Below are 11,682 nucleotides of genomic sequence, written 5' to 3'. Positions count from 1 at the left end.
GGTCACACTGCAGGGCATAGAAAATACGCGTTTTATTTGTGGTATTTTTTCCGGTATCTAAGAAAATTGCAAGGTGTGTGGCCTAGAGAGGTTCACAAAATCAAACGAACTATTAGAACGACTTAGTTTGGTCACACTGTAGGGCAGATAAATTACATTTTGTTATTTAAATTGTTATGGAAAATACGCGTGAAACACAAGAAAATCAATGCGGCTTGTGTTAAAGTAAGCCACATCTCTCGCCGTACTGCCACCGCAATGTGTTGAAAGCAAATAGCGGTCGGAAATGCGATTTTGCCAGTCTTGGATGTCCGTCCACGACCCAAAACAAGAAAAATTCGCAAACCGCCACAACGAAGTTGCGATGCGCTGCAATTGAGAATTGAGGTATTCATACAGCATATCATATCACCAGCAAAGCCACTAACTGTGCCGTCGCATCCACTCATTGTGCTAACCAAAAAACCCATACGACATAGAACTGGAAAATGACTTTTCTGTGCCGAAACCAATTGAGAACATTCATCTGTTACAAACACCGCGTGTTTTTTGCGTAGCGTGCAAAACAACGCTGTCATCTGTCGATAAGTTTATCGGCTGCCTTGTTTGTGCCCCTGTTATCGCGCAAGGACCACGAGAGCGCCTGCCGCTCGCTCGCCGAAAACCTTTCGCCAGTGGGTGGGTGGTGTGAAAAAAGTGCGTGCGGAATTGTTTATAGGCTAAGAAAAAGGGCATTAGCAGCGCCCTGCACTAGCTACATATAATCGGCTAATTTGGCTCGAGTTGAACACGTACGGCTCGCCTGGCGGCTGCATACACAATGTGGCAGGACATCCCGTGCCGTATGCTTATGTAGAAGGCTGTGCTTTCCCCCTTTCATCGCGAAAGCTATCAGGCACATTCCGACCCGAATGCTGGAACTGACTGCTAGATAGGTACAGGTACTGCCCATGATCTCAGGTCTTCCCTCCCGCGACACAAGTTAGCCCAACGGACGACTTCGGTGATAGAGAGCAATAGGGCAATGGCAAACAACAACCACCCGCACGGCCACCTCAGCCAGGCAGCCCAGAACCCCTCCTGGAACCCGTTGCAAGTAAGTAGCCACTCGGCCATCTGGAAGTCACACCTTGCTGACTGAAAAAATCTCAATCTCCAGATACCATCGTACATTCCACGGCAGCCGCAGCTGGCGCACATGTCGAACGAACGTCCCATGGTGCGCTCGCCCCTGGCCTGGCATGCCTCCGTGTCCGCCCAGCCACCGCCGCCGCCAGATGCCCTTTACAATTTTATGTCGGCCAATCATAAAAACGTAATTAGGAAACAGAAAGCAGAATCAGAAAACTAGACGCATGCTCAAATCTCCCGCCTAGCCAGTAGAATAGTTTCCTTCTTTAGCAGTTTATCTGCTGTAATCATTATTTGCTTTCTTGTTGTGTGTTTGTCGCCTGCTGCCACCCTGCATTGTATACCTTGTGATTGTCCCTGCAAAATGTCGCGATAGTATTTGCAGCAATGTCCTAACACACTCTCACTCTCCGCAGCTGGATCACCATCATCAAATGAATCCTTTGCTGGCGCCGCCATACTCTGGAACCTTGCCATTCGACTCCATGGACCTCTCCTTGCAGTCCGCACGCAGCGCGGCCCAGCCGCTGGCCAAGCAGCCCCAGCAATCCCAACAGCAGCCGCAGCAGCAGCAGCAATCACTCATGCATGCCCCCAACTATCCAACGATGTAAGAGCCATGTCCATTCTTCATAGCCCCAAGCCGAGCTAATCTCCATATGTTTCCGTTTCAAGCAGCCAAAACCTAGCGACAAATGCAGCGCAAACCAGCGCACAACTGCAACAACAGCAAGGCCACCTGGCAGCCATGGCGGCGGCTCATGCAATGCTGCAGTCGAGCAACCAGAATGCAGCATCTTCCTTGGTCCTCTCCAATGGCAGCGACTGTGAATCGCTGTTACCGCGGCCGCCACCCACGGCTAACCTTCCACCCGGCAGCAGCAGCAACCATACCGGCAGCAACAACAACATCCCCAGTCCGCAATACATGCAGAGTCGCGACGAGAACTTTAAACTGTCGCAGCTGAAGCGTAGCTTCGAGCAGGAGGTGCTATCTTCGAAGAACTTGCAGAAGGACAAGCTGTCGCCGCACAATCTCCAGCATCAGCAACAGCATGCAAATAAAAAGCGTGAGTTCACTTTGGTCCTTATTCGAACGTCAGCTAATCATTTTCTAATCCTGAACAGCCTCACCCTTGCGCAACTATCATCAGCAACAGCAGCAGCAGCAGCCTCCGTACAACTTAACCCCAAAATACAATGGTCCCCAAACGCCGCCAACTCCGCAGTCGCCATTGGCCGGACCTCCGCACCAGATGCACTCTCCCACAATGGACTATAATCAGCTGCATCTGCACCACCAGCTGAATAGTGGAGTAGGAGGCAGCCACGGTGGAGGCGGCTACCAACACATGCAGCAGGACCAGCCCCAGCCGCAACACTTGCACTATCATAATCAGCATGTGGGCAATCAGCCTGTTTTGGCCGCTTCACCCCTCCATCCGCCACCGCCCCATTTAGTTAGCTCTCAGTTCCACGCACAACAACAGAGTACAGGCCAGCAGCAGCAGCAGCAAGCACCATCAACGCCCCAACAGACGACACATCATTCCCGCAGCTCGCAACTGACGAATCTCGAGTCGATGGCCAAGCATAAGACGCAGCCGGAGACGGAGAATCAGACTGTAATCACGGATCTATCCTATCGAAATGCGACGCCTTCATTGCCACCCGCTTCGGCGGTAGAGGTGGAGAAACCACCAGTAACAGATGCCCCCGAATCACCCTACCTGACCACCTCTAACGAGGAGTCGCTGGAGTCGAATAGCAACAGCAGTAACAGCCGCAAACGTCGTAAGCGGAAATCCAGCCTTGTCATGCGGGTTACGCCCAATGAGAATGCACCCGAGGGAGGAGGAGGCGCCAGTGCCAGCTCCACCACCATGCACCAGCAGCTAGGAAACACACCCAGCATACACAGTAACATGTGCAGTCCAAAGCATTCGCCCAAAATCGCGGGCTCCGACTTCCAACCCTTTGGCATGCAGTCCGAATCGCAGAATGACAAGGCGCCGCAGGAGAACGGACGGGGATCCTCGCCATCGCCAACGGAGAACAGCAACAGCTCCACGCTCTACAACGACGAAAATCCCAAGACGAAGAAGCAGCGGCAGGCCCTGCTCCAAAGAAACCTGACCGAGCAGCAGCGTATACAGCACGAGGATGAACCCGATAAGCCAGTGAAGCACACTCCCCCGACCATGCCACCCCCGAGTCCGCAAAGCAATAGCAGCAGCAGCAGTTCGAGCAGCTCCAGCGGCAACACGCACAGCAGCCATAGTAGTCATGCTACTGGCAACGATACCCGGGTGCCGGAGAAGCCGGAGAACGATGAAACCAATGCCACTACGGACACGCCCGCGTCGCCGGCTCTCGTGGAGCAGGGAAACATTGATGCTAGGCCGGCGGTGAGTGTGCACGAGTGCGATGAAGAGGAGGAGCCAGTAGGCGGTGGCGGTACCACCAAGGAGCCAGAATCACCACCTCAACCAGCACCGGCGCCTTCCTTACCCCAGGTGCCAGAAACAGCCGGAACAGCAGCAATTCCAGCTCAAGAAACACCACCTGCGGTCAACTCTGAACACTCTACGTTTGGAGAGGTAGAGGATAAGCTGGAGGAGATGTTTGCTGGCATCGAGGAGGAGCCGGAACAGAATGGCCCACCGGAAAAGCCTGCCCAGCCAGCCGGAGACGCAGTAGCGCACGACTTGAGCGCTCAGCTGGCTCTGGACAGCGCCAAAGATGAGGATAAGCCTGCGGGAACGAGGACACCATTGTCAGCTTCACCTGCAACAAATCTTTCAGTCCCCATGTCCGAGGTGCGACCCGTAGCCACCAAGGCAGCGAAGAAGTCGACCCTTCCCAGTCCTGTGCACAGCCCCACGCCAGAAACTCGCTCCACATCCACGCCTTTGACTGGCACCGAGGACATCAAGTCTCCTAGCATCCAAACCCCTTCGAATGACGCGAATTCGCGCCGGCTGCCTCCCCGAAGGCTCTCTATAGGCATGGATGCCTCCCTGCTGCGCTTCGTAATCGATGAGCCCTCAGACAAGGCCAAGAAAGCCGTGGGGCGTGGCAGAAAGCGGGCAGCAGCCGGACCAGAGCTCGACAGCGAGGATGATGACAAGCCCAGTACCTCGGCAGCAGCAGCAGCTGCGTTGGCAGTGCGCCAGCAGAACGAGGTGGCTGCCGCCAAAGCAGCGATCGCCAAGCCCACAGCGAGTAAGAAAAAGAACGCGGGCGGTAAGGGCAAAAAGGGGGCAGCGGGGAAGAGTAAGGCCAAGCAGAATGGAAAGAAGTCGGCCGCCGGAGGTCGCAAGCCGCCGACCACCGACGAAGACAGCACTCCGGCGCCTACGAATGGAGGAGGAGGCGTTGATCTACGCTTCAAGTCGCCCTTCATACTGATCAAGCCGGACGGCAGTGTGAGCATCAAGAACACACACAGCGCCGAGGACGTCAACGAGAAGCAGACCAAGGCCAAGAAGGCGCCCCACGAGAGGAAGAGTCTGCGCGGAATGCACATATCCACACTGAGTAACCGCTACGATGCGGACACCACCGACTCAACCTGGATCTGTGTGTTCTGCAAGCGAGGACCGCATAAGATGGGCCTGGGCGACCTTTTCGGACCCTATCTGGTGTCCATCGACTGCGAAGAGTACCGGGCGGCTCTGCAGGCGCCCGGAAGCCAGGATTTCGATGGAGTCTTCGTCAGCAAGCGCAGACGAGAGGACATGGTCCAGCACCGACGCAACCTGCCCGTAGTGCCTGCCACACTGGCACACATCATGCAGGCACCGAAGATCAGCATGGTAAGCTTGAATGCGCTATTCTAGCCATTCGAATTTCTTATTTTCAATCTCTTGCAGCACAAGCGGAAGCGCAAGCAGATCCACGACAGCATGTACGCCTACAGCGATGATCCGAACGAGTCGCTCTCGCAGTCCTCCCAGGATCCTCTCGACTGCTCAACTGAGAACAGGTTCGTGGAGACGTTTCGCGGCATGTGTAAGACCTCGGACCACGGTTACGAGGTCTGGCTGCATGAGGACTGCGCCGTCTGGGCAAACGACATCCAGCTGATCGGCGCCCATGTAAACGGACTGGATGCCGCTGTGTGGGATAGCACGCGATACCAGTGCGCAGTCTGTTTCCAAACGGGGGCCAGTGTGTGCTGCTTCCAGCGGTGCTGCAAGGCTACTGCCCATGTGCCCTGTGCGCGCTCGACCAACTGGACTCTGGACGAGCAGGAACGTAAAGTATTCTGCCAGATGCATGGGCAGTTGGAGTCACAGACACACTTACAGCCGCCGGAAGTCTTCAAAGCTGAGCCTGTGGCAGCAGCTCCGCCAGCCGTTGCACCACCACCCAAGTTTGATGTCAGTTCGCTTCCCTGAGTTCGAGTTCGCGTCCGGGACTGTCTCCTGATCGCCAAGCGTTAAGCGTTGAGCGCAGCCTCTTCCTCTGGCTCTCCTCGAAGCCGCTGCCCCTTGTCCACCGCACCCTATACTTAGGCTTTGTAAATAAGTTTCCCGGCCCGGGGGCGTTTCATAATAGCGTAAGTGTTTTGTACAAACCCGCTGTACATTTTACAGGCTTTGACGCACAGCACAGGAGATATCAAAGCGTCTCTATGCTCTAGTTAGATTCCTTTCACAAATCCTTAGTTGTCCATAATTAAATTATTCTTTCGATGTGCACAGACGCGCCCTAGCACTGTGCCCTTTACATTAGTACCTTTTAGTTTAAATTAATTTAATGCTCCTCCCACAGCATCACGTATGCCAATTGATAATTTGATTCAGTTGAGTGTCATGTACATCAACGAATACTCCCTGCCATACTCCATCCGACAGCCAACTGAATAGACCAGGACGAATCACGATAGCGCCGAAAATGTGAAAATCCAATTGATACATATGTGTGCAATGTGCACAGCATTCACTGGAGTTGAGGTTGCAGCAAAGTAGGGTATAAACAGAGAAGAGAGAACATTCGAAGCCCTTTTCAAAATGGAAAACAATTGTAAAACAATATAAGTATAAATAATAAATAATATTAATAATTATACTAATGGTAAGGTATTCGTATAAATAGGACCTTGTACGTATATTGATGATAATTTTAAATTCTAAACATATAAACAATAAAAACTTAATCTCACAAGCAACGCAAAATCATTTGAAATATATCGGGGCGAATATTCAGAATCAGAATAGTAACAAAAGGTTATTTCTTGCATAGCTTCCTCCTTTCGCCCACAAGCATTGTTGGCTCTTACCGGGTCTTTTCGTACTTTGATTTCGATTTCTTTAGATATAATAAGCTACTCGTCTTTCTACCTCAGTAAAGACTCTTTAATTTAATCGGGAGTATACCGAGTACATATACTCTCTCCAAGTTTAATAGTTGCTCTGTTTGGATAGAATTCCCACCGCTAGATATTTGATTTTTCTTTTTATTTCTCAATAAATATGCAAAAAATATACAGCCGCATACGTATACGTACAGGATAGAATATGGGTCTGAACAAATGATCTCTAGATTAAATCGTTAACTTAACTTAGGCATAAATAGTTTATTAATTTAGCTATGCTATGAAGTATTGCTAGTGGGGAATCTCCTTCAGTAGCGTCGGTGGCGTCCGCGCAGCTGCTGCGTTATGTCGTTGGGCAGCCGACCCACGCTGCTCTGGGGCACCTGGTAGGAGGTGCGTCCGGAGTAGAAGGACCGCTCCCTGCTCTTGCCCGATCCCGAGCTGGCTGGGTGCCTGCCGCCGGTGTCCGTCAGCTGCAGCTGATGGGCCGACACGTCACTGCGCTTCTGGGCAAGCTGCAGTCCCGGAATCAAGCCATTGGCCAGCGTAGGCAGCTGAACATTCAGGTGATCCACATGGCGTCCACCGATGAAGGATCCCTGCACTGAGCCAGTGGCTGTCACAGGTGCCGGCGGCGCCAGGGGAGGGAACTGTGGCAGCTGCTGCTGTTGCTGTTGGTACGGCACGAAGATGTTGGGCGTCAGGTAGGGCTGCTGATTAGTCTGTATCGACGGACGAGCCTGCTGGTGGAACTGTTGCTGTTGCTGGAAGGGATTATGCTGCTGCTGTTGCTGCTGATACGAATGTGGCTGCTGCTGGTAGATGTTTGGTTGGTAAATGTTTTGCGAGGGCTGTTGGTATTGCTGCGTTATGTAGTTTGATTGCTGCTGAGGCTGCTGCTGACGGTGTACCTGCTGTTGCACTTGCACATGATGATGTTGGTGCTGTGGCACCTGCTGCAATTGCTGTTGCCCATAATGCTGCTGCTGTGCAGGCTGTCTCTGCACCTGTGCCTGTTGCTGCTGTTGCAGCGTTGTGGCGCCTGCAACACTGTTTGCGTTGCCCTGTCCGAACTTGCTGCTGAAGAAGTCGTTTAGCGAGACGTACGAGTTGCCCTGAGCGGCTTTGGGTGGCGCTTGGGTGGCCAGGGAGGCGATGATGTTGCTGGCGGAGTTCGGAGCAATCCGTTGTCCCTCGGCGCGGACAATCACAATTCCGGGTTGGGTGGGCAAGGCAGGCTGTGGCAGCTGCGACGGGCGTTGGGGTACTGTGAGACTGGATATGGCTGTGGAGCGGAAAAAGAGAGGGAATTAAACCGTGCCATACCCTCACCTTGAGGACTCCTCACCTGGTGCTGTGGGTGGCTTGCTGTAGCCAATGCTGTTTCTGCCGCTGCCGCTGCTACTCCTGCTGCCAATGGAGCTGGCCTTGGTCAGTGGACGGTGCTGCTGGGACTGGGCCGGACCCCTGGCCTGGACACTCTTGAAGTTCTGTAAGACGGATTCGTCAACAATGGCGCGCGTTAGCTTATCGAAGGAAAGGAAGCCAGAGGAGGGAGAAAGGCTCGAGGTGATGGATTGAGAGGAGGGAGGTGCAATGTCGCTGACTGTTTGTGTGGCGTATACGTGTGGGGTGAGTTTTTGGGTCTGCGGTGGGTTGAGTGGTGCCTGGGTGTAACCGTAGCCCGAGGCTATGGCGGAGATTTGCTGCGTCAGGGTGGACAGGGCAGGAGAGGAGGTGGTTCTGGGTGTGGTGTAGACTCGCGCGGTGGTTGGAGCCCGAGTTCTCGTGACTGGAGCCTGCGTCTTGAAGTTCGAATAGCGATTCTTTCCGCGATTCACCGATGCCGCTGCTGTGGGTCTGGGATAGCTGCTGGTCGTGGATGTGGCGCTGGTAATGGTGGTGCTGCTGCTGATGCTGCTGGAGGCTCGTGTTGCTGGCGTGTAGATGCGATTCCCGCGCTGCACTTGGAACCTCTGCAGATTGCTGTGGACACTCTCCCAGCTGGCCTTCCCGGTCTCGACCTTCGTTTCCCGATCAATGTGGCGCGCCGATAGCTTTTTGCTCGGCCCCTGCTCGGCCCCACCCCGCACATAGGACAAGGAGGAAGCTGTGGTAGTGGTTGCTTCTGTGGTGGCCGGCGCCTGGGTGGTCGGGGCCTTGGTTGTACTCCTCGTGCCCAACGACAGACGGGACAGACGCAAGCGGCTTGCTGCCAGACGTTCCAGGTAGCTGCGGGTGGGCATATTGGTGGTTCGTTGTGTCGTTGTGCTGGTCGTGCTGCGCACCACCGGCAGCGGACGAACGTTGGCGCGTCTCAAAGTGGAATTACCGCGATTCTGGGCGTAGCGCCGATAGCCACGAATCCGCTCCTGGGTGCTGCTGATCTCTGTAACCGTTTCCGTGGACGTGATCATTACGGGAGTGGTGCTGGTTGAGGTACTAGTTGTGGAGGGGCTGCTCTCTGCCAACTCAATTGTGTTGAGGACCTGTGTCTCCTCGTCGTGGGACGTCAGTTGCACACCAGCCAGCAGCAGCTTGGCGGCCTCCTGATGGACGCTCGACTTCTCGGCGGCCTCGGGACTTTCCTCGACCTGGACCAGGTCATCACTGAGGGGCAGGCTGGCGGTCAGGGCGGCTGCCTGGCCCAGGGATTCGATGGCGAGTGCAGGAGTCAGGATTGGTGGTTCCAGCAGGGTGAGTGGCACAGCAACAGTGCTTGAAGCGGTTTCTGCTGCCAATGTGGTGGTCTCAGCTTGCTCTACTTCTTCTGCCTCCTCCGCTGTGGGCAGGGTGGGGGCTATCAGCAGAGCTGGACTCTCTTCCGTTGTCGATGGGGTGGTGCTGGCGATTTTGGCAAACTTGTGCTTGTGCTCAGTGGATTTGAGATCTTCGGTGGGTATCTCATTGGGCTTTGGAGTGTAATTTGTGTGGTTTGTGTGGTTTGAGGTATACATATGTGGGTGAGGCATTGTTGAAGGCGATAGTTGATAGAGTAGCGAAATATATATAGATAGAGAGAGATAGAGAGATAGTAAGAGATAGATATGAATTAAAGAGATAGAAGAAATAGAGGAGCAGATTGCCAGATAGTTTCCGGGATTTTAGTGGATGATCCGTCTGCAACTCACCGTAAATCTCACTGTGCCCGGCGTCTGTTTGGGTTTGCTGTACACGTATGCCGAGGAGCTACCCTTGGAGCCATCTCCGTGCATGGCGAATCCGCGACTGAGGAACCTGAAGGGCTGCTTGATCTTGTGCGGAGCCATTGACTGGTAGCCGGAAATGGAGGGATCTACATCGGAGGAGACCTCGTCCAGCAGGTTGTTTATGTTGGAGACCAGATCCACTTGTGTGGCCTCGTCCTTGTTGCTCCGTATGTGCTTCATGTAGTCAGGGGCAAGGACCTCGCTCGAGGTCGACTCTGTGTCGGCCAAGACCTCCAGTCCCGCATTAACCCGCTCCGCAAAGTTCTTTTGCTTCTGGTAGTGATACTCACGCGGGTACTCGGCCACGATGTGGGCATTGGTGTGGTCGAACTGGATGCCCGGATCCGAGGAGAGCTCCCCCAGGCTGTTCACATAGATGCCCTCGCCGTCATCGTCAGAAGAGACGGAGGTAGAGATGGTCTCTAGCCCTGCTGCATTAAGAGGCTCACTTTTAATTTCCTCGCCCCGTCCTGCAGCAATTTGTGGTTCTTCGGCCTCCGCCGGATGGGTGAGTACTCCACTGACGCTGCTCAGATCCTTGCTCAGGCTCTGGTGCTGGTGATGGTGCTGCTGCTGTTGCTGCTGCTGCTGCTGCTGCTGTTGGGGAGAAGTCTGCGAATGTGTCTGGGTCTGTTGCAGGGCCTTCGTTATGGTCTTCATGGGGTACTCCATCATGTGGCGGACGCGCTCCATCATTTCGTGGGTACTTCCCACGGTATTCTCAGCATTCATGTCATAGTACCGCTCCGAGTCGTCGCAGTTCACGTTACGGTACCAGTCGCACACGAAGTTCTTCTGGCTGAACAGGGTTCCGTTGGGACAGAGGAAGCCGAAGCCCTGGGGGGATCTCGCTGTGTGGGCGCAGATGCGGAACGCCTGGCAGCGACTCTCCACGTCAGCATAGTAGCCTGTGAAGAAATCAGATTAGATCCCATTAGATCGGTGGTGTAGAGCGAGGGCTAGAGATGCCACTCACCTTCATGGCGGCCCTTGCACACGAAGCTCGTCTTGGGCGGGGCACTGAGGATGGGGTAGTCCAGGCCGGGCTCGCCGGGTATCGTGTGCCGCAGATCGAACTGCTGGTCCGTGTACTCGCTGGACTTGTCGGCGTCCTCGAAGTGCTCCCCGCTGCTGTGAGTCTGGCTCTGGCCCTGGCCCTGGGACGCCGCCAGTAGCAAGAGGAGCAGCCCCATCCACAGACAGGAGCTCTGCATGCTGAAAGTGGAGCTCGGATTAGCCGGCGCTTGCAACACCTCAAACGTTATTCATTAGGCTGATTGATAAACCATGAATCGGGGCAAACTCATTGATTAAAATGTTTGTCAAATTTGCATACGAATGAGAGCGGGACAATGGGGTATGGAGCCACGTAAGTGAGCGACCACCACGAGCCGACTGATTAGCATACGGATTGGGTAGAGGCGTGTCCGCTCTTTCACGTAACCAAAACGAGCGAATCGAGACCCAAACAAATGCCTTTTCCAGCCGGGGAGCAACTTTTGTGTGGCACTGTTGCGTGGGTCCATCAACGGTTCGAATTCGGACTCAAATGACAGTTAAGCCCGATAAATAAAACAATAAAAGGAAGCGAGACCTGACCCTGAAATAGCTGCCGAGATTTCCGTTCGATCTAGATGTTGTGCCTCTCGAAAAATTTTGAATATTTATGATCGATTTCGAATCACTTTCGATCTTAGTGCTCTGCCACTCAAGATAATTATGAATACCCATTTGAGATCGATTTTGAGTCAGTTTGGGTACGAGTGTTGGTCATTTCACTGATAATCCAGCGGCTCCATCAATCACCTGGCTGAGCAAACACAATTAATCACACTCGGGCCGCATTAGAATGTGACTAATTTCGAATTACCAAACGCTAATCAAATCTGAGCACCAAAAATATTCGAATCGCTTCCAGTTAAGCACTTGAGCAATCAATTCTCGGTGGGTTTGCAGCGGGACGCTTGGCATCGGTTGGACAGCCGCTGAGGTCACTTGATGTCATTATTTTGTTCCCAA

General features: G+C 53.6%; 2 protein-coding genes across 5 annotated transcripts; one reads left to right on the top strand and one right to left on the bottom strand.

Annotated features, from left to right (window-relative positions):
• Nucleotides 1–104: 104 nt before the first annotated feature.
• On the top strand, nucleotides 105–6,307 carry LOC117185749 (uncharacterized protein CG5098). 4 transcript variants are annotated; one of them, XR_004472360.1, is made up of 7 exons: nucleotides 105–1,096; nucleotides 1,160–1,315; nucleotides 1,548–1,741; nucleotides 1,807–2,201; nucleotides 2,260–4,949; nucleotides 5,007–5,695; nucleotides 5,911–6,307. XR_004472360.1 is itself a non-coding variant. In XM_033390644.1 (6 exons), the coding sequence occupies exons 1-6, from the start codon at nucleotides 1,025–1,027 to the stop codon at nucleotides 5,532–5,534; spliced, it is 4,032 nt and encodes a 1,343-aa protein (XP_033246535.1). In that variant the 5' UTR covers nucleotides 105–1,024; the 3' UTR covers nucleotides 5,535–6,307. The 4 variants fall into 4 exon arrangements, 3 of the variants coding, with proteins under 3 accessions (XP_033246535.1, XP_033246534.1, XP_017147962.1); XM_033390644.1 differs by having other exon boundaries at nucleotides 1,810–2,201; nucleotides 5,007–6,307; XM_033390643.1 differs by having other exon boundaries at nucleotides 5,007–6,307.
• Nucleotides 6,308–6,683: 376 nt separating this feature from the next.
• LOC108157988 (serine-rich adhesin for platelets) lies at nucleotides 6,684–10,877 on the bottom strand. Its single transcript, XM_033390617.1, has 4 exons — nucleotides 10,640–10,877; nucleotides 9,586–10,571; nucleotides 7,803–9,366; nucleotides 6,684–7,739 (listed from the first exon to the last, which is right to left on the bottom strand). Exons 1-4 carry the CDS (start codon nucleotides 10,875–10,877, stop codon nucleotides 6,763–6,765), a joined length of 3,765 nt encoding a protein of 1,254 aa, XP_033246508.1. The 3' UTR covers nucleotides 6,684–6,762.
• Between the last annotated feature and the right edge of the window lie 805 nt (nucleotides 10,878–11,682).

Source organism: Drosophila miranda, chromosome 3 (assembly GCF_003369915.1).
Source record: "Drosophila miranda strain MSH22 chromosome 3, D.miranda_PacBio2.1, whole genome shotgun sequence".
NCBI classification, from domain to species: domain Eukaryota; kingdom Metazoa; phylum Arthropoda; class Insecta; order Diptera; family Drosophilidae; genus Drosophila; species Drosophila miranda.
Note: the sequence above shows the minus strand (reverse complement) of the source record. Positions and strands in the feature narration are given on the sequence as shown.

What these genes read in the sequence shown, in the direction of transcription:
- LOC117185749 (XM_033390643.1), top strand. Translation starts at nt 1,025, where the DNA reads ATGGCAAACAACAACCACCCGCACGGCCACCTCAGCCAGGCAGCCCAG. An exon ending in GCCCCCAACTATCCAACGAT is followed by an intron (nt 1,742 to 1,806) that starts GTAAGAGCCATG and finishes TTCCGTTTCAAG; the next exon opens with CAGCCAAAACCTAGCGACAA. An exon ending in ACAGCATGCAAATAAAAAGC is followed by an intron (nt 2,202 to 2,259) that starts GTGAGTTCACTT and finishes AATCCTGAACAG; the next exon opens with CCTCACCCTTGCGCAACTAT.
- LOC108157988 (XM_033390617.1), bottom strand. Translation starts at nt 10,877, where the DNA reads ATGCAGAGCTCCTGTCTGTGGATGGGGCTGCTCCTCTTGCTACTGGCG. An exon ending in GTGCAAGGGCCGCCATGAAG is followed by an intron (nt 10,572 to 10,639) that starts GTGAGTGGCATC and finishes ATTTCTTCACAG; the next exon opens with GCTACTATGCTGACGTGGAG. An exon ending in CGGGCACAGTGAGATTTACG is followed by an intron (nt 9,367 to 9,585) that starts GTGAGTTGCAGA and finishes TACACTCCAAAG; the next exon opens with CCCAATGAGATACCCACCGA.